The following is a 20,229-nucleotide window of genomic DNA, read 5'->3' as shown; positions in this document are numbered from 1 at the left end:
CTGGACAGCCAGGAACTTGCATGTGATTTAAAACTATTTTTGTGCATTCACCTTTCCCTCTTGCCTGCAGGGGATCTCCAGCAACACCTGCAGGCCATGTTCATACTGCTCCGCCCAGAAGACAACATCAGACTGGTAGGCTGGCTTTTTGCTTATCTGCTGTTAACAAATATAAAGGTTAAGTTCCACTTGACAAATACACCTGTGTAACTCCTGAAAGCAGTGGTGCGTATATGTTTGAGTGGTTTCATCAGTGAGTTTGGGGAGTCTTCTTTGCAACCACAAAGGTAGAAAAGCAGCTAATTAAGAAAGGCTTGCTTATTTGGGTGTTCAGTGAGACAAATTGTACGGCTAGAAGACTGCCTTTGTCTGAACCAAATACTGAGTATTTATGCTCTCAAAAAGTACTTTAACTGCCAGAGAAGCTGGGTAAATTAGCTTGGTGTCCTGTTTAAATCAAGAGTAGATGACTTATGTCTGACCAGCGTGAACACCTGCCCTTCTGTGTTAGTTCAGTTGTGTTGCTCACTCTGCTCTCTGAACTTGTTGCATCCCAAAAGACCATGGCTTATCAGGAAGGAGCATGTAGGATTCCCATGTAGCTATGCACCTGTATTGAACTTTGTCTTTCTGCTTTTCTGCGTTGTTGCCTCCTATAATGATGTAATGAGAATCAGGCATTGTTGTTCATAGCACTGATACGCAGTCCTAAAGACCTCTAGAAGCCACAGAAGAGCAGTGAGGAATTTGTCTAGGACATGTTGAAGTGCTCTGCAAGGTCAGGCATGACTGCAGTGTATCTGTATCTCTCATCACTCAGTAGCCTGAAGTTTCTTTCCTGTGTTGTCTTGGTGCATCTTAGCAACGTATGCCCAAAGTAGGACTGCCAGCATCAGAAGTGTTATTCTGGCACCTCTGGTTTGCTGAATCCTCCTGAGCTGTGCTGGAGCTGGACTGATCATATGAGTATAGCTAGGAAACAGCTAAGATTTCTGTGGAATGCTTTAACTTTAAAAACGACCACCGAAAATAATTTGCCAAAAGCAATCTTTGTAAGCAAACTAAAGGACCTACTCTTAAACTTTGTCAGGCACACCTTGCTGTCACTAAAATTTCAGTGAAAGTGATGGGAGTGGGGGTGCCCAGTGCTTTTCAGAATCTGAGCCAGGGTTAGAACATTGGAAGCTATTGAACAAGTCATTGTTCAGCAATATCACTGGCTACATTGTGTGATTTGGGACAAATTAGCCTTAACAGCTGAATAAGGACTTTGTGGGTTGAGACATAAACCCTTTTGTTCAGAGCTACATTTGGAATGCTGAAATCTTGCATGAGGTTAAGTTCGATAGTCTACTTGAATTTAATTGATTCTTGACGAACGAAGGGTGTGCAGAGCTGCAATAGACTCTCTCATAAAATAGTAGATACAAATGAGATTTGAAATATAAACAGTACTGAGAGAAATGCATTATCTTCTTGGGTTGGCTGCTGTCATTCGGAGGGCAGACTTCACAGCTCAGAGGGCAGCTGAGGAATCTAATCGTCTATAAACCTACACTTAAAATTTGGAACAACTCTTTTTTCTGTTGGAGCTATTGGCAGAGGTTTTTAGCCTTCCATGAGAGCAGGATTAGAGCAATGGTACCAGTGTAAGATGAGTAGGAAGGAGGAAAATGAGTTAAGAGTACAAACTGATTGAACATATTCCTGTAGCTTAACAGAGTGGGGACTTGTTCACTTACATGTGTTCAGTAATAAAAGAAGACTTCAGAAAGTTGGGCACTTTTTTTTTTGTCTTCAAATCAAATATCCCAATGAGAAATGTGTTCCTGTGTGAAACACCTACTATCATGTAGCATGAGAAAGATGAAAGGTCAGTATGAACTTCCTTCTTGGAATGTGCTGTTCAGAAGGGCTGGTAAGATACCACATCATACTTCTGATGAAACAAGAATGCAGCAGAAGATAAAGTTGGCTTGTGTTTAGGTGAGCCTAAAACCTAAGAAAAATGTTGCTGGCCCTGAAAGCACTACAGGGGATGACTTGTTCATGAACAGACTATAAATAACCTTCCCAAATTGAGGAGAAAGCTGGCTCCATGTGGATGAGCTGTTGAGAAAGAACCTTCCATCTCATCACAGTCCTTGAAGCTAGGCCATCCTTCCTAGATTGACTGGGATTTCAAATATCTTCATTTAAAAGGCATCAGACCACTTGCTTGGTGTGCTCCTGCTGTTGGGTGAGCATATGAACTAGTGCTTAATGAAAAGGTTAGAGACTAATTTGGGGGTTGAGGGGCATGTTGGAGCTCTAATAGTAACTTTTGAGGTTGGCTGGTTTACAGTGTCGAGTTTGCTGTTTTATTATTCCAGTAAGTTTAGCAAAACATATTATCTGCTCCAGTCACAGTTCTTTGCTTTGTGGTAAGGGTGTAAGTGTTGAACCTAGAGAACCGCAGTAAGTCATGCCCTGTTTCTCTTAATTGGCCCTCTGAAAATCCCACCCGACTGACTTGAAGCTGCGTGACCTTTGTTCGCTGTTTGTCTAGCCCTGTTCTAAAGGGTCTTGCATTAAGACCACACTTCCCATTACTGCTAGCCAAATTGGTTTAGCAAAGTAAGTTAGATTATGTTAATCCTCTTGCTGCTGGACTGTCTTCAAGAGAAGCAGAACAGAACTCATGTGGGGATGTCCTGGACACAGGGCAGCTGTTGTCTGCCTGCTCCCATTTTAGGCAAGTCTATGTTTCTGTTTGAGGTTTGGTTCCTAATGTAGGTAATGACTTTAACCACCAAGACTTTGGTGATTGCTTGCTCTTCTAGGTTGAAGAGCACCCTTTCTGTTTTGCTACAAGTGGTTAGTTGTAGAAACAGCCATCTTTGGCAGAATTCTCACCTTGAAGGACTGACCACTTTGATCCTCCGTGTTTCCAAAGGAATCCCAGTGACTCAAGGAGCAAGAAGGAAAATAAGGCTGGTTTTAGCATGACTTATCCTAAAGAGATGGGGTGGGGCACAGTCTCTCGCTGTACAGAGCACGTCTGTCTGCTGGCATCAGCATTTGGGTAGTTTCTGTTAGTCTTCGGTCCCATTGGACAAGTCTAGAAGACGCAGTCAACACAGTCTCCTGCCTGCACTTGCTATTCTGCCCCCATCACTAGAGCTGCTGCTCCCTGCAATGCCACTGGGAAGCTTTCCCTGCCGCTGTCAGCATAGTCTTCTGCGATAGAGCACTCTGGTGAAATAGCAAGCTCTGTTTTAGCTGCCGTGCACTGTTTTAACCTTCGTTGTAGACTCAGCCACATCTTGTGGCCAAGACTTACTGGCTAGCGGACAGGTGAGGTGTGAGGAGGTCAGAGGCGGCTTCCTCTAAGCTAGGAGATGCGATTCTGGCCTCAAGACCAAGTTAGGAAGAACTAAAGGAGCATATTGGGAAAAGCAGCCTACTCCTGAGAGATCCCACACAACAGTTATTTTGTGAAGGTTTTTTTAAGGATGAAATGACTGATTGAACTGGGCTCTCTGAGCCATGAACTCCTGTGGGCCACCAAGAAGTGTCTACACAAGCAGTGGCTTGGAAGGGCTGCTGGTGCTTGAGGAATTCAGGTTCAGTTTGTGAAGGATATCAAACACCCCTTGGAGCTTCAACCGTTGGGTCGCAAGGAATTCGGCAGCTGGGTCTTGTCGCAGCAGGCAGGTGTCTGTCCGCAGCACGGGGCAAGGCTGGGCTGTGACAGCTCCTTCTTGCCCGTGTTTGCTCTCTGCAGGTCCTGCTCAAAGTTCAAGAAGCAGTTTAACAATATGGTAAACATTGAGGCCAGACAGCACCTTGGGGTTGGATTAGGATGTCCAAAGTTAAGGTTCAGTATACGTAATTAAGACACTTCCTTTCTAGGGATCTCCTAGTTTCTCTAGTTGGGATCCTGTGACTAAAGTAACTGCAAATGGCTTGGAACAGAGTCCAGAAAGTGTTGTAAGTAAAGATTGCCTGCTGCAGATGTTTATAGGCAAAACTTGCAATGCTGGGCTCCTCGCTAACCTGCAGTCTGTTTGTAAGGAGACTTGCTGAAGCGACTTCAGTTCTCACTTCCTCATGGCTTCTGGAGGAGCGTTATACTTCAGTGTAGCCTTTCAGGAGCTTCAGTGTTGGTCTGACATTCACAGCTTAGCTGCACTGCTGCTTTCTGAATGCTGTCAGTAGTATTTGATTTGGGGGAGTTTGGGGTGAAGTTCAGGCATCCTGCTAGATCTCTCTTTTGGCACTGGGGTGCACGTGGTTGTGGTAGGAGCAGTGAGGCACAATGACTTTCACCTTTTCCGGACAATCTGAATCCAGCCATGGGTACAGCTTAGTAAGAGGGAAATATTTTCCTGCCAGGTGTAAGGCAGTAAGGTTGCTTCTGCACTGGGGAGGTTGCTAGAAGAATTCAAAGGACCAGCAGGAAACCACATATGAATTAGATCCTAGTTTTCTGTCCAGCTTCCTGGGAAGGTGGTGGAAAGTCTCTTTGGAGCTGTTGTAGCACCCAGTAGTTTAAAGGAAAGCCCTAGCTCTTTGGACAAAGCACTCTGAGAGATGAAGAGCACGTTCAACGCCTGTCTGTCTTGCTGAACACGTAATGATCCATGAAGCTCACTAAGCTGGGACCAGTCAAAGGACTGTGGCAGCCAGCCTCATAGGCTGCTGTTTAAGCGTAGCCTTGGTGGGACAGAGCAGGCCTACAGCAAGATGAGCAGAAGGCACCAGGAACATCCCAACTGTTCAGGAAAGCGCTGTGTGAGAGAGTAAGTCGCTTCTCCCTCTTCTGCTGGTTACCCAGCTGAGAAGTACGGGCCATCCGTACTAGTGCAAACTGCATCACTGCTTCTGCGCCTGTCACTCAGCATGAAAAAGTGGCCTGTAAAAGTAATAATGTGTTTTGCTGGCTGCACTGCTGATCTCTCTCCTTCCTTTCTTTAGGCTGTAAGACTGGAAAGTACCTACCAGAACCGCACTAGGTACATGGTGGTAGTGTCCACCAACGGCAGGCAAGACACCGAAGAGAGCATTGTCCTAGGAATGGATTTCTCTTCCAATGACAGGTACTCACAGTGTCCAGATGGGGGAAGTCCTTGTGTGCACCCACATGTCAAGTCAAATGTAGAAACCACTGTCTGGTGTCCATCCTTTCTGTGGATAGACTGCTTCAGATTTTCCAGTCTAACACCTTTCTTGAGATCCAGAATTCCCCTTTTATTTCTTGAAAGGAGGTGGCAAATGGGAAGGCAACAGTGCAGGTCAACATTTCCTCCATTCCTCTGAGCCTCAGACTTGTGTGAGGACATTAAGTGCCCTTAAATGTCTTTGAATGGTGAGGTCCCTAAGCCCTCACATGCATAGAAAAAAAAGCTGCAATTAGAGAAGCTGGACATCAGGGTTCAGGAGAGCAGCTAATAAGAAAGTGACTGTCAGGCAGCCCCTTGCCAAGGTCATGGCACAAAGGGGCTGATGGGAATGTCAGAGTTGCTGATAGCAGATTTTACGCAACATGTGCTCTCACCGGACATCAGTATGTCATCAGGGTTTAGTGCTTTTGCTTCATTCATTTAAATTGCTGCTGACATCTCCAAAAGGCTGCAGAATGTGGCTGGGAAGGAGCTCTTGCTGCTGGAGTGACTATAAGCCAGGAGGCAGCACCCCCAGCAGCTTCAGGGGCAGAAGCTTCACATTTAGAAGGGGACACTGGGCGCTTTGGAGAGGGCATGGAGGCACATGACTCTCTTAAAAAAAGAGTGGTACGTAAATCTTGGCCTATGTGGGGAAAGAATCACCTGGATATTCAAATTATTTTGGAAGGTTTCATACACATGCTTACTTCTAGCACAATTGCTACAGGAATGAGTCTTGCTTTTGACCCTAGGTGGAAGAAATTACTTTCAGGTAGCTAGCAGGGTCACTAGAAAATCTGTTTGAACTGTTTGACTAAGAAGTTGCCTTCCAAAGAGCCTGCTCATCACAACAGCCACCATGCTTAATTTCAAGTGGCTTGGTTTGGATGCTTAGCTCAAGTGATGCCTGCTAAAAGGGGGGACCAGCCTGATGCTGCCACTGGCTCCTGTCTCCCTTCCTGTGCATATGTGCCCAGCTGTATCTCAGAGATGCTCTTGCGGTAGTGGAAGAATAACTTGTCCTTGCACAGGTTGCTGTGAGCTTGGAGCTCACTATTGGCTGTGATATACCAGCACAGCCACCTTTGATAACTGAGAGCTTACTAGTATTCAGCCTCTAATAACATAGCAGGGTCATTTTAGCTTTCTGCTAGAGTTACTTAGGTTCTGGATGGTCAGTCTGATGCACCCTCCCCTAGCCCACTTGGTATTTATAACTCAATGTAGACTTGTTGCTATGGTCTCTGATAAGCGCTTGCTGAACAGTATCACTAAAAATACCCTGGCCACCTTGGGAAGCCTTTTAAAAACACATCTTTCCATGAGCTCATCTCATGTTGTCAACAGAAATAGCTGCGTGCCGCAGTGTCTCCTTGTGCTGGGCACCAGTCGCTCCAAGGCGTGTGCATTTACAGGGCTTCGTGTCTGCTGACCCTCTGAAGCCTTGAGTCTCGCCCTCTTCCCCCACTTCTCATGAGCTGCAGAGACTGACAGGGGTGTTAGGGCTTGTGGAAATTTGAGTGCAGCTAGTGCAAAGCATAAGAGCAGGAGACAGTTGAATCCAGTTCTTTTTCAAGATGCTGCTTTAATTGTGGACCACTTCTAAAGCTTTGAGATTCAGCTTTTTCATTTGACAACCTGGTGCAGGTTATGTTGGGGTTCCCCTGCCCCTGACTTTTTTCCATCGCTTGACTCTGCTTTTAACTTAAGCTTTTTGCTTAGCCTTACAGAACGCAGGTGCCTGTGAGGGCAGAGAGGTCAAAGTAGCCGAGAGGGGTGGGATTGCCAAGAGGTGTCTGTCTTGGCTGGCTGTTGTGCTCATCCTCGAGGTGTGGGAGGGTGAAGAAGGGGTAGGAGTCAACAACGGGTGATAGGCTGTGATTGCTAACCTACCATGCTGCCAGTCACCCTGCTATTACACTATACTGATCCCAGTTCCCCGCCGCTGTGGCTGACGGACAAACAAGAAAACAAAGCTGTGCATTGCAAAATCAGAGCTAGAACCAAACCACTTGAGCCTGAGAGGAACTAATCTGTAAAGAAAGCCTTGAGCTGACTGAAGACTGTGAGCCCCCTCTGACCTTCCGCACAAAGCTTGCTGCTTCTGAATCCTGTTTGCTCTTCTCCTGGGCGTATGTTAACCCTTTAAGCTTGCTTGAAAGAGTACTGCTGTACCCTGTGTGTGGTTGATGATCCTTGCCAGACACCTGTAGAACAACACTGGCACTGTTTGCCCTGAAGCAACCATGGGATTTTTCATTTTTTTTTAATGAGTACAAAAATATGCAATCATTGTGGTGAAATTAGAATAATAGCATGATGCTGTAGCAGATGGGCTGACCTTCTCTTTCTTACTACAGTAGCACTTGTACAATGGGCTTGGTGCTGCCGCTGTGGAGTGACACCTTGATCCACCTGGACGGGGATGGGTGAGTGTCTTTTGTATGTTCTAGGTCAATAGCAGAGGGTCTCCGTGTGTGAGCTTATAGCATGGTATATGGGGAGGGATTCAAATGATTGCAGAGCCCTAACAGGTCCAGCAGACCTTCTGCTGTTGACCTGTATTGGGTTAGTAGGCTCAAAGGCCCTAAATCACAGTGGTTGTGGCAGGAAACACCAATAATTGACTTATCTGTGAATAAACATGCACTGAGACAGTGGCTTATGTGTGTGTTTAAGCTGGAGTAAAGGAGCTTTTACTGGTGAGTGGGTGTGTAGTGAAAGCTCCTTAAAGGGATCCTATTATGTGTTCCTCCATCACGCTTGCAGCAGGCAGCGTTCAGCTGAACATAAAATGAGAATGATGATTCTCTGCCAAATAGACACCTGACTTGCAGACTCCTGTTTGTGCCAGTTACAAAGGCTGTCCAGTGAGTGCAGTGCATGGAATGACTTTTCTTTCCTTGGTAGCTGCCCCAGGATCACTTTAGCTGGACTCTGTTGCTCCCAGCTGTGGCACTGAATTTGTGTTGCCAAGGTAAACAGTACAGCCCAGCACTGTCCCACTGTCTTAGTTCCGTTCCTGAACAGCAGCTGCTTAAAAAAAGTTATCTTAGAGCTTTTAGCGTGCTATTTTGATCTGTTGGCTAGCTGAACTCAGCGTTGTATGCATAGGGCTAGTCCTTTGCTGTTCTAATGTGCTACAAACTATCACTTATTAACTAAAAAGTGGCTTTTGGGACACATTTTTACTGTGCCTTTTTTCTTCTCTCCAGAGGGTTCAGCGTATCAACAGATAACAGGGTTCATATATTCAAGCCAGTGTCTGTACAGGCAATGTGGTAAGTACTTGCTATAATCTGTCCCAGTGATACTTCCTCCAAGGTGTTTTGGCTGCTTGAGCTTTTAAAAAGCAGGTGCTGCTTTGCGTTATTGGTATCTTGAGACCTACTTGAGCAGCCAGAAGTCTCCTTCAGAGACAGGGAAGGAAACCAAAGGAAAAAAAAACATGCAAGAGCTGGTATACAGCAGTGAGTTTATAGTACTGCTGCAGCCATGCCTTCTTCTCAGCTGGGGGCAGGAAGGAATAGGGTAATTTTCCTTGCAAAAGGCTGCTGCTTTGAATCTCTCCGAAGCAGAATTGCTTTGAGCATACGTTTGAGATTTACTTTTTTTTGTCATAAATAAGGAAGTACATGTTGCATGTATTTTGGGAGTCTCTGTCTCCACTGAGACATGTTCATTGTGATAGTGAGAAAGAAAGAGAAGCTGCCTGTGTTTTTCATTCCTTTTAGGGTGGTTCATGTAAAAATGTAGTGGCCATGAAAGTATTTCTGGCTCAAGCTTCTTTGCATTGCCGAAATACATCCCCTGTCAGGGTGTCATGCTACTGTGTCACCCCAGTGATTTTGACCTGGATCCTTCTGATCCCAGTCAAAGATTTAAAACAAGCTAAAAATAGGAGAGGGGGATTTGTTTCCCAGCAGCAGCTGAAGAAACTTCTGACGTCCCTCGTGCAGTGAGAGAGGGCAGACACCTAAACACCTCAGTAAAGTCAAGTCCTAAGGCCCTGGGTGTGCAGCTCTCCATGTCTCATTGCTGGGTGTCCCTGCCCTGCATGCAGGGGAGCTGATGGCACAGTAGGAGCTGTCAGAGCACCCTGTCTTGGACACAAACTCTGCGCATCTTATTTATGGCTTAGGTAGTTGCAGTAGGTTTTGGAGCCAGAGACACAGGTGCCTCTGCCCTCTGAATTGTGGGAACTTTCACTGCTATCCAGGCTTGTCTTGGCATACTTCAGTTAGGACGTGCAAGCTCTTGCAACATGTGGTCATCCACACCCTTGCAGGACAGCCTAACACTAGGGTTTGTACCAACTGATGGGACGTGAGCAGCTTTCTGCATTTGGCTGCTGCTTTATGCTTGTTACCAGCCTGAGGAAGAAATTATAATCCTGCAAGTATTTTTCCCTTTCTAGGTCTGCTCTGCAGAGTTTACATAAGGCTTGTGAGGTGGCACGGAGCAACAATTACTACCCAGGGAGCCTCTTCCTCACGTGGGTCAGTTACTATGAGAGCCATATCAACTCCGACCAGTCATCAGTCAATGAGTGGAATGCCATGCAAGATGTCCAGTCCCACCGGCCCGACTCGCCTGCCCTCTTCACAGATGTGTAAGTTGCTCTGGCTCTGCTAAGCCAAAGGGTTTGGCTGTCAAGCACTGCAGTCACCAAATGAGAGACAGTTTCCACAAGAGGTGACTCTTAATTAGGTATTGATGAGGAGAGGTTTCCTGTTCCAGGCAATAAGCAGACCCCTAGTTAGGTAGACACCAGAACTGGAAGTTTAGCCCTCCTGGGGCTCCATTGCATCTCTTCCAGCCTCTGTTTTCAGTCTAGTTGTTTACCTTGCGCTTCAGGCTCGGAGATCTTTGCTTTTGCAAGCTAAGTTCCGTGTTACTAGTGAGAGAGAGGTGTGGTATATTCTAGTACTTAGGCCTTCCTCTTTCGTGTTTTTGTCCTCTGGTTTCCAGGCCTGGTGTCTCCTGGAAGGAACAGGTTTCTCTGGACTTTGCTCTTACGCTGGTGTGTGTCTGAGCACGTTTAGAATAACGTGGTCTTTTTTTCCATACTTGGTTCACTTTGCTGTAAAGTGAGGTGTTTACCTATGGACTTCTGAGACTGTGAGCTTGGAAGCATCCTCATAGGCATCCATCTGACACACTTAAGAATGGGGACAAAGAGCAATGCAGTTTTTCATCATTCTGAGGAGCTCTGCAAGTGTGGAACAGGACAGTGTATGGGTCCCAAGCTGTCTCCAGCTAAATACTTGGATGTCTGGTGATATATGGTCCAAAACAGTGGCTGAGGTAGGCAGGTAGACAGTTTGGAAAGGCAAAATTTATAGGCTGTATCAACACTCAAGGTTTACAACCCCTGTAATTAGTAATTGCTGATGGTACTGATACCATATAAGCTCAGAGGCAGTCTGTGTCCAAATGTGATGCCAAGCATGAGGGCTTAGTTGCCTGGTTTGTAGTAGAAGAAATGACTTCACTAGTCCCAGCTGCTTTCCCAGTATAATAGTGCCATTGGTTGATTTATGCTCTCAGATATTTCCTGTTGTTCAGTGGAGTTCAGTGAGTGAATAGTAATGCTAAGCAGTTGTTCAGCTGTGAACAAGTCTTCACACTTGATTGTTTTTTAATATACAAGGAGGGTGGCTGAAAAGTTTTGGCAGGCTGTCAGATTAATATTCTTTTGTAGCTTTTCATATATAAATTTTATGTAACCCACCCTTCCGCTGGTGGCAGCAGTTGAATGATTGCCTGGGGACACCTAGACAGCATTCTCTTAATTGAGTCCTGAAATAATGCGTGAGGTTAAAAGCACCAGGAACTTTCATGATTTTTATTTGTGAACCACCAGTTGGACACTTGTAAAGCAGAGAAGCGTCTGTGCAGTCACCATCCTGGCAGTCTTCCAGAGAAACGGAAAGGTGGTGTGAGTTGTTACTGCTGGGTCCTTTCTAAAGATGTTAGGTGAGACAGCTCTGTGCTGCTGCTCTCTTGCAACTTCCCCTGGTGTTAGGCTATTTTTGCAGCTGGTGATAAAGCCCCTGGCAGCAGAGGCTGGAGGAATGCACAGAGGCTTAGCTGCCCTCGTATCTCCATGTAAGGAGCTTTCGAGCTGTTACCTTTCCAAGAAAGGTAGGGGGAGGCTTAGATATTGCTCCAGAGAGTATAATGCAGCCTTCCCAATTTAAATTTTACGAAATACCAGAGGTTCTCTGGATGACTACAGTGGATTAGGAGCATTCAGTTGGTCTCTTTCATATACAACTGGGAATCTAAACTGGGCTTTACAGTCACCTGAATTCCTTCCAGCTGAGGACGTGCTTGGGGAAAGTAGTGTGGGTATCTGAGACTCTGCAGAGTATCCAGTCTACACAATACCTGTTTACAAAGTGCCATGAGTCCAGTTTGTTTCCCCTCCCAGTGACTCTGTTGCTTTCTTCTGATAGCCCAACTGAGCGGGAACGCACAGAACGGCTAATTAAGACCAAGTTAAGGGAGATCATGATGCAGAAGGATTTGGAGAACATCACGTCAAAAGAGGTGAGTGGTGAGGGAGCAGCACTGGAAGTGCTGTTGTGCAAACTAAAGAGCTCTGTGCTTTATGCCCTGAAGAAAGGCCAGAACAAAAACTTAACATGGCTTCCTTGTGTTCCTCCTCCCCACCCAGATACGCACCGAGCTGGAGATGCAGATGGTGTGTAACCTGCGGGAGTTCAAAGAGTTCATTGACAATGAAATGATAGTGATCCTTGGGCAGATGGACAGCCCCACGCAGATATTTGATCATGTCTTTTTGGTAAGTCTAATGGTGAATTCAAGAGTAAACGCGCCTAACACTTCTCACTATGTCTTGGGTGACACAGGGGCCTCTGGAGGAATATAAAGGAACTCTGAAGGAGAGATTGGCTGATCCTGGGGTCACGTACTCTTAAGCAAGACACAAGATGCTAGTGCTATTGAAGAAGAGCAGCCTGGTTTCTTGGCTGCGCTAAACTTTGCCGTGCAACACCAGCTAAGCTGTAGACCCTTTCACTAGAGGATGGAAGGGAAAAAGTCTTAATTCTTACTACTTTTCAGGGCTGGTTCCTTTGATGTAGGACCAGTTTTGTAGCCTTAACTGTCCAGGGTACCCACATGCCAAGTTCTTGGAGAATGCCTGTGTTTGGGAAGGGCATAGCTACAGCAGAGAGGGAGGGGAGCTGTTGGGGAGAGCTGTGTAACGTTCAGGTGGAGTGACTCTTGTAACATGGAAAGCTCTGAGTTCGTGTGATCCAGGAGGAACAGAGGAGCTTAAAGAATCCTGGAGATAAAGTCACTTAAGGAAACATAAACATTTTGCCTTTTAATGTTTCGCTTGCTTAGTTGCCTTTCATTGCTGCTGGGGCCTGTCTAATTACTGCACCTCCTTCTGGTGAGTCAGCACTCCACTGGATTTCCCAGCCCTGAAGCAACGGACGCAGGTTTGGTTGGGCTGTCTAGCCTATGAGGTTGGCTCAGCTTTAAACAAAGCCATTCTTCTTGGACCAGCTGGTCTTTCCAAATGGAGAATGCCTCTCCCTGTCTCCTGAAGCTTAGTGCTGTGGCTTGGAAGGGATGGTGTATGTTAATGTGAGCGCTCCCAAGAAATTGGGGTGGGGTAGAGCCAGGAAACTTAAAAGTACCTACGATGTAATGGATTTTTTTTTTTTGCAGACTATATGTTCTCTGGCGAGAGAGACCTGTTACAGGCTTACAGTGCTAGTCAAAAGCAGTACAGGCAATTTGGTCCGCTGCAGGGCTTGGAGTCTTGGCTCTGAGTGCATTTAACGGGATCAAGACCTTTAAAACACGGCTTGCAGGCAGCACCAAGAAGAGCTGTGGCTAATGTGTGGAATAGAAGTATTTGGGAAGCAGCTCTCTGCGGTGAGGAGCAGTGCTGCTGCGGCTGGACACCAGCTTAATTCAGGAGCGTGTATACGGCAAGGCAAAGTCATACAGTGAGGTCTCTGGAAGGCATGGAGCTGTTTGCTTCCAGGTGGAGACAAGAGCCCTGTGGGATCCCACTTAAGGAGTGTTAAAATAACTAAGCAGGAAATAAGAGACTTGATGATTGTTGATCGAAGAACAGGAGAAAAGGTTTTTACTGCTGCAGCATTGTTGTCCATACCTGTGGAAACTGGTGGCTCCCAGGCCTGAATTAAATTATTCTTCCTTGGCCAGAAAGAGACAACATGAAACTAACTAAGTCGGGGGGGCTAGGGTAAATACGGCAGGGATCCAAATAAGTTTGTTGGCAAATACTGAATAGCAAAAGCCCTCATAGTCCTCCTTCAGATTGTGCACAGCTCTGGACTTTGCTGGGATTGACCTGATCTGTGGCTGAAGGCAATGGATTCTGTTGAAATCTGTGCTACCATGGCATATAACATTTGCCCCTTTATTTTGCTCAAAATTTAGAGTCTCATCTGTGCTGAACCCTTGAATGGTGTCCTCGCTATCATGATTTCTCTTAGGAAGTAGTTCAGTTTAGGAAGAACCAGCTGCTTTTTGTTTGTTGTATTCCTCCAGTGTCAAAACGGGACAACGGACTTGTCCCCAGTAGCTACCAGAACAGTAACGCAGCCCTTCCCTGTGCGCGTACATCTGTATGCAGGCTGCGAGCGCTCAGGACTTCTCTGCAAGTGCTGTCATGGGCTGGGCCCGAGTGCGTGCCTGTGAGTCAGAGCCCTTGGAGCTCCCCCATCTCAGACACGGGCTGCCTGCGCACGCTTTCTGGGGCAAGCAGCAACCCATCCTCTGGGTGGACACTGCTGCTTCTCCAAGACTGGGAGGTTCTCGCTCTCGGGCTGACGGCAGTGGGTAAGCTCCAAGGGCCGGCTCACCCTGGCGATGCCAGTCGTGGCCCTGGGGCGATGTGGAAGCCTGTGCTGTGGGAGCAGCCATGAGCAGTGCTGTTCTGCTGGTGATGGTAGTGCTGCCTGGGTCCCTCTTGCTTACTTCTTCATTTGAACTGTCTTTCTATTTAGGAGTCATTTTAGGGCAGGGAAGCAGATAGCTGTGCACCTTAAATTTTGAAGGAAGCCTTTGTCTGAGTGGTTTTGTCCTCGGTCAGGGTTTATATGTTTGAGCAGAAAGCAAGCAGCATGGAGGCCCTGTGTGTGCTGCAGAGAAGAGGGTTAGCTAGCCAGGGTTAAATGTGTTTATTTCTCTGCTCACACAGGCTTTGAACTTGGGGAGAAGAGGTGTAACCCAAGTGAGTTTACGGTGTTGCTGCCTTTGATGTGCGAGATGGGTGTTTCATGTATAAAGAGCACCTGGATGGTTTTTAAATGCAGGCGGTCTCTCTTCTGTGGGGGAGAGCTGGCAGCAGCCTCCAGGGAAAGGGTGGAGCGGTCTCCTCTTTGCTGAGGTTGATTTGTCAGCGGTTTGCAGGAAGTGCCAGCATATGGTGCTGAGCTCCTGCTTTGCAGAGCTGCTTGTTGCTTCAGAATAGATCTGGTTAATGGGGCGAGATAAGGTGCTGAACATCAGCCCTGTTATCGCTCTTCTGTGTACCTCTTTACTCAAAAGACACCCTGGTCTCCAACACTTGGCTGGCCAGCTTCCTCTCCCAGTTCACTGGTGACAATCCCTCCTTCCATCAGTTGCCTGGCCATGCCTTCCTTCTGGCTGATGTGTCCCTTTGCATGTTTTCCCTGCAGGGCTCGGAATGGAATGCCTCCAATTTGGAAGACTTGCAGAACAGAGGGTAAGTAGCTTCAGGCCATCAGCTTAAAAGCAAGAGCCTGGCCTCAACACTTGTCTGTGCAACAAACTCTATTCCATACCTGCTGTGTAACCTGAGTCTTACTGAAGGGTTTGCAGATCTGAACAAGCTCTTGCTTCCTCCAAACTCCGCGTCCCACAAACAGGCATCCTAAAGTAAAAGAATCTTGTTCCCTGACCTTGACTGACATCCCCTTGGCGAACAAAGGAAGCCAACAATCTCATAGCTATAAGTAGCGAAAAGCTACAATTACTTAACTGGATGCTGCGTGGTTGGCTCCGTGCCCTCTGCTCCAGCCCGTTGTTCTGGACTGAGGTCTCACGATTACAGAGACGCTTTGGAGACTGGACCTCCGGACTGCGGCAGGAAGGAAAATATGTAAAAGAGCATTTGTTGCTTTGAGTGGGGCCCAGTAGGAAGTAAAGTCCTGTAGCTCTCGGGCTTAGCGCTGATGGCTTCTGCTGTCTCCTGCCCTTTCTGTCTTTCAGGCTTAAGCTTAGAGTGTCCTTTCTCTAGGCCAGGTGGATCTAAGCACCAAGATTTTGCAATTAAATAATTATTTATGGGTTTGGCTTATTTGTGCCAATCCAGTGGAAAAAACTAATCGCTCTGCTGAATTGAACTGATAGCATACTTCTGTACCTCAGAGAACCAGCCTGGCAAAATTGTCTCTCCTCATTCAGCTCAGGGTGTACTGCAGTTTCCTTGGGTCAGACGGGTCCTACTTGACTGCCAGCGATCTCATACTACCTGCTAGGGAAAAAGGGATGTCGCTCCCTTGCGGTGCTCTTGTTCTGTCTGATATCCCAGCATGAGTGCAGTTCATAAGCATCTTACGAGTAACCCTCAGGGCTAAAAATACTGGATGTAGTGTACATAAATACCATCTGCTTTCTTTAGCAGTTTCCTTTCCAGAAAATTTGGGATAAGAACTAAATCCTCCCCAGTGGCTCATTGTCTGTTACATCTTGCTGTAGTTATTTTATGCATTTGTTTAACTATGGTGTTGCTCATGAGCTTGTGTCTTCAATCCTCCTGTCTTGTTAGTGCAGCAGGAGGAGAGATTCACAAAGGGGCTTTGAGAAAGTGTCCAAACACTAATTGAACAGTCTGTGCAGGAGCCTCTGTGACACAAGTGTTGCTAACACTTAGAATAGAGAGGTGGTGGGCAAGCACTGTAACCTGACATACTGTAGAGGAAGTTTCTGTCCAGTATGGATGGCCCTTTTATCAGAGGCTAGGCTCTAAATTGCTCAGCAAAACCTTTTGTCTTGTGTTGGCCGCTGCTTCCTTGCATCAAGTCCCGGTTTCCAAGGATGTAAGTTCAAGACTGCAACTTCAAATGCTTTTGAGTTTTGCCACTCGCAAAGCAAGGCAAGGCTGTTGTGTAGCAGCTATGATATCTCTCTGAACTTGCTGTGTTCTGCACGCTCTGCATTTTTATCTGCTGTCTGTTTCCATGCAGGGTGCGGTATATTTTGAATGTGACTCGAGAAATAGATAACTTCTTCCCTGGGCTCTTCGAATACCATAATATTCGGGTATACGATGAAGAAGCAACAGATCTTCTGGCTTATTGGAATGACACCTACAAATTCATCTCCAAGGCAAAGTAAGTCTTTTCAGAACAGAACACAAACATTTGCAAGTTGTATACTAAGCATTTTATATTTTCCTACTGGTTTCTTAACAACTTTTCCTCCTTGCCTACCTAGGATCAAAGCATTTTCGTTTTGTAGTTTCTGTCTAAGTGTTAGAGTTGCCTTCCATGAATTTTCATTCTTGTGAGTGCTTGTACAAGGAGCAGGTAGGACTAGTGAGGGTTTTCTGCCCAGGTGCAGTCCAGGCAAACAGTGCAGGAAATCATTCCTGTAGTGGAGAGCTAACAGTTTGCCTGCTGCTTAGGAAACGCAATGAATCTGCAGAGGTGCTGGTGGGAGGAAAGGGCAGTAACAAATCGAGCAGGGTTTCACAAAAGTAAGAAGCAAAACCTTATAAGCCAAACACAAACATAAGCTGTTCCCTGCATTGTGAGGTTGTACGATGAAGCCCGCAGTCTGGAAGTGATTTCTTGTAGTGTAATGCTCCGGAGCAAACTCCTCCCTTTGACAGAAGTAAATGCCAGTGTAGGTCTCTGAGCTGTCAGTTACAGTGAGTAATCTGATAGCGGATGCTGAAAAGAACTGAAAAGAACTGCATCCCAGTTGTATGAGCTGTCTCCAGTTAATTCAGCAGTCGTCTTAAGGGAAAACTGGTCAGAAAGCAGATTGGCATATGCTGCCTTTAAAGTATTATTTCCATTATAGAAGTCTGTCATCTCTTAACCATGGCTGGTGCTTGCAGTTTCTCATAGCCTTTAAAAGCTGACTTGATTGAGTATGGCTCAAGATTTATTTTATTTAAGATGGTTTCTTTAAAAGACATCACTGTATTCCCTTAAGTATTGATTTTTGAATTGTTGTCATCCTCAGAAGTATTGTCCTGCCCAGAATATTTTCCACTGGGGTTTAAACGATTGGACCTCAGTACTGTGTATGAGGTGATGTAAGTTAATAATCTTCCAAATTGGGGCAATTACTGTAGCCCCTTCTTTGCCCTGTCTACTTGTTGTGTTTGGGGGTTTTTTAATCACCAAAAGTAATGCAATGTTTTGACTAATTTGATCTGCAAGGTTGAGAAAGTCTTAGAGCAGTCTAAAGGCTGCTATAGCCCAGTGGACCCCAAACAGTGCAGACACCTCTCAGTGTCTGGGGAGTGCGGATGCAGGTACAGGCTCAGACGGCTGCGAGCAGCTGAGGTCCGAGCTTGTCGAGGCATATGACTCTGTGTGCTCTGTGGCCTCCTGGTCTGTCCTGTGGGAACTTCACATGGCTGGCAATCCAGAAAACCTAGCACTTAAGGGAGAAAATTAAAGGTGCCAAACCCAAGTTCTCTCAGCATGCTCAGTGCCAATGCTGCCCAGCACACGGAGTTCACAGAGAAGGGCCGTAGGCTTCCTCCTTGTGTTTCACAGCAGACAAGTGTTTTTTAATTCCTTGGAGCAGACTGCTGGCTGCCCTTTCAGCCTCTATACCAGCCTCACCAAGCAGAGTAGCTGCTCATTGCACTCAAAGACACTGTTTGCTTTGCCTTCAATAAGGAAAAATGAATTAAAGCCAAAGGATCTTCCATCTGATTTACAGCTGGGCACTGCACTGCAGCCATCATTTGAGGTCTCTGCCTCCAGCCATGGGGAGGTCATGTTTTCCACTTGCTTGCATTTGGACAGGTACCGAGGTGAAGGACTGTTATAAACAGAGTGGGAGCAGTGAACTTTCTGCCTATGGACAGCCCTAAGAAATGGTGCTATCAAGAAAAATCTGCCAGGCTGGTCCATGGGGCTTTTGGCTGGATTTGCACCTACCGGTGTCTCGAGAGATGTGGATGGGAGCTAGCTGGGGGTTGAAACACCTGACTGAAGCAATGTTGGTCTTGTACAGCCAATTGCCAAACCCAATAATATGCTGTCAGAAGTTTACCGTAGAACGTCGTCTCTGTGCTAGAGGCTGCCCTGAACTGCTCAGTATCTTCCAGGGATGTGTTTCTAAACTGTGATGCCACGTTTGTGTGATAGATGCCCTTTTTATTTGGAATACTGCTTGATACCAGTGGGCCATTTGGGCTGAGTTCAAGCATGCCATATTAGTCTTTAGCAGTCTTCATAAATCTCTGCAAACAAGTGATGTTTGTCCATTTTGCGATAAAAGCTTCAGAAGAACCGTTGTAACAAAATCTGTTAAGAATATTAAGACCTTGTTCTTCACTTCTTTGTGTGTCTTGCTCCAGTTTGTAAATTGGATTATCAGATCACATCCCAGACTTCAACTGTGGCCACAGTGTTGAAAACGTGTTTGATAACACTGTGGTAAAGAAGTTGCTATTTTCGTAGGCTTCTCAGAGGCTATGTTTTCTATTTAATGATCCTTTTCTGTCTTTCTCCTGCTTCAGGAAAAATGGTTCTAAGTGCCTGGTGCACTGCAAGATGGGAGTGAGCCGCTCGGCGTCCACGGTGATTGCCTACGCCATGAAGGAGTATGGCTGGAACCTGGACAGGGCTTACGACTATGTGAAGGAACGGCGCACCGTCACCAAGCCCAACCCCAGCTTTATGCGGCAGCTGGAGGAATACCAAGGGATCCTGCTGGCCAGGTGAGTGGAAGGAATGACCCTGATTACCCATGCTAAGGCATAACACTTAAATGATTGACTCCATTATTTTAATTAGAACTTCCATCACTGCATTATGTAAGCTCATGATTGTCTTGGGAAAGAGTGCTCTGTTTTCATGGGTTATCTCAGCTGAGCCTGGGAAAATGGGTATAATAGAGAGCTTTTAGGAGGCTGTTTGGTTTCTAGGATGGCTGTTTTTTGGAGACTAGCATCCTGTGAACTGCCATCCAAATGCAGCATTCAGAACTGTGCAGACTCCAGCAGAGATAAACGATGTCCCTATTGCTTGTAACATCACTTGGCAGGGAGCTCGCTTTGTCTCCATCGCAGCCTTACAGCTCGCTGTTGAACATGCCCATCCTCAGCAGCTGGTCTGGTTTTATTTAGATCCCTTCGGTAAGTGTTGGTGTTAGGGGAGGGGACAGGATGTCCTGTGCATTGCGACAGTGGTGTTTATTCCTGCATGGAGTCCTGAGGCTGGTCTGGAGCTGGGCCTGGGTATGGGCAAGTGTGTTGTAATCCCAAGCCTATCACCTGATTAGCAAAAAGACATAAGTATTGCATGTTTCTGAGAAATCCACTTGTAAGCTGTGTTAAGCAATGTCTTCACGTGATCAGCTGGAAGGAGGTAGTGATACTCTGTGTTTCACCAGATTACGGTATTTTGTTTAGGATCCTGGTGTGCTTTGCTAGGGAGCAGATCTGAAGCAAGCAGAATTACCCAAGCTGAGCCTCCTGCCACAGGAGATAGCTCTTAGTATGTTCTGACCAAAGTAATTATTTCATAGCTTCTTGGTACTGTTGAAAGGTGCTTGCCTTACGGTATTCTTTACAGCAGCTCAGGCACACATGTGTTCTCTTTAGGGCAAACTTCTCACCACTGTCCTCTGCTTGGTTTTGTCCCTTTGGCTCTGTCCTATCCACTTGCAAAGACCTCCCTTCCCTTTTTCTGTGCTAATGACTTACCGTTCCCCCTTTGCTTTCCACCTGCTCCCAGCAGTCTGGCTATTTCTGCTTCTGGGCCAGGTCTGGATTCCCAGTTTTTACACCAAACTCCTGGTGTAAGCTCCTCCTGTCGCTGAAGTGTGCTTCCTCTTTCCCTCTGTGCACAGA

General features: G+C 46.3%; 1 protein-coding gene across 4 annotated transcripts in view; it reads left to right on the top strand.

Moving 5' to 3' along the window:
- SSH2 (slingshot protein phosphatase 2) overlaps positions 1–20,229 on the top strand; it is a 105,105-nt gene that overhangs the window by 72,992 nt on the left and 11,884 nt on the right. For all 4 annotated transcript variants that reach the window (XM_041126751.1, XM_030027621.1, XM_041126750.1 and 1 more), the window contains 10 exons: positions 71–135; positions 4,960–5,081; positions 7,508–7,576; positions 8,363–8,428; positions 9,565–9,759; positions 11,609–11,702; positions 11,830–11,958; positions 14,843–14,889; positions 16,373–16,519; positions 18,895–19,095. In XM_041126751.1, coding sequence (XP_040982685.1) covers positions 71–135; positions 4,960–5,081; positions 7,508–7,576; positions 8,363–8,428; positions 9,565–9,759; positions 11,609–11,702; positions 11,830–11,958; positions 14,843–14,889; positions 16,373–16,519; positions 18,895–19,095 — 1,135 coding nt within the window. The remainder of the gene's footprint in view (positions 1–70; positions 136–4,959; positions 5,082–7,507; positions 7,577–8,362; positions 8,429–9,564; positions 9,760–11,608; positions 11,703–11,829; positions 11,959–14,842; positions 14,890–16,372; positions 16,520–18,894; positions 19,096–20,229) is intronic.

Source organism: Aquila chrysaetos, chromosome 10 (assembly GCF_900496995.4).
Source record: "Aquila chrysaetos chrysaetos chromosome 10, bAquChr1.4, whole genome shotgun sequence".
Taxonomy (NCBI): Eukaryota; Metazoa; Chordata; class Aves; order Accipitriformes; family Accipitridae; genus Aquila; species Aquila chrysaetos.
This window is presented reverse-complemented; position numbering and strand designations above follow the sequence as displayed.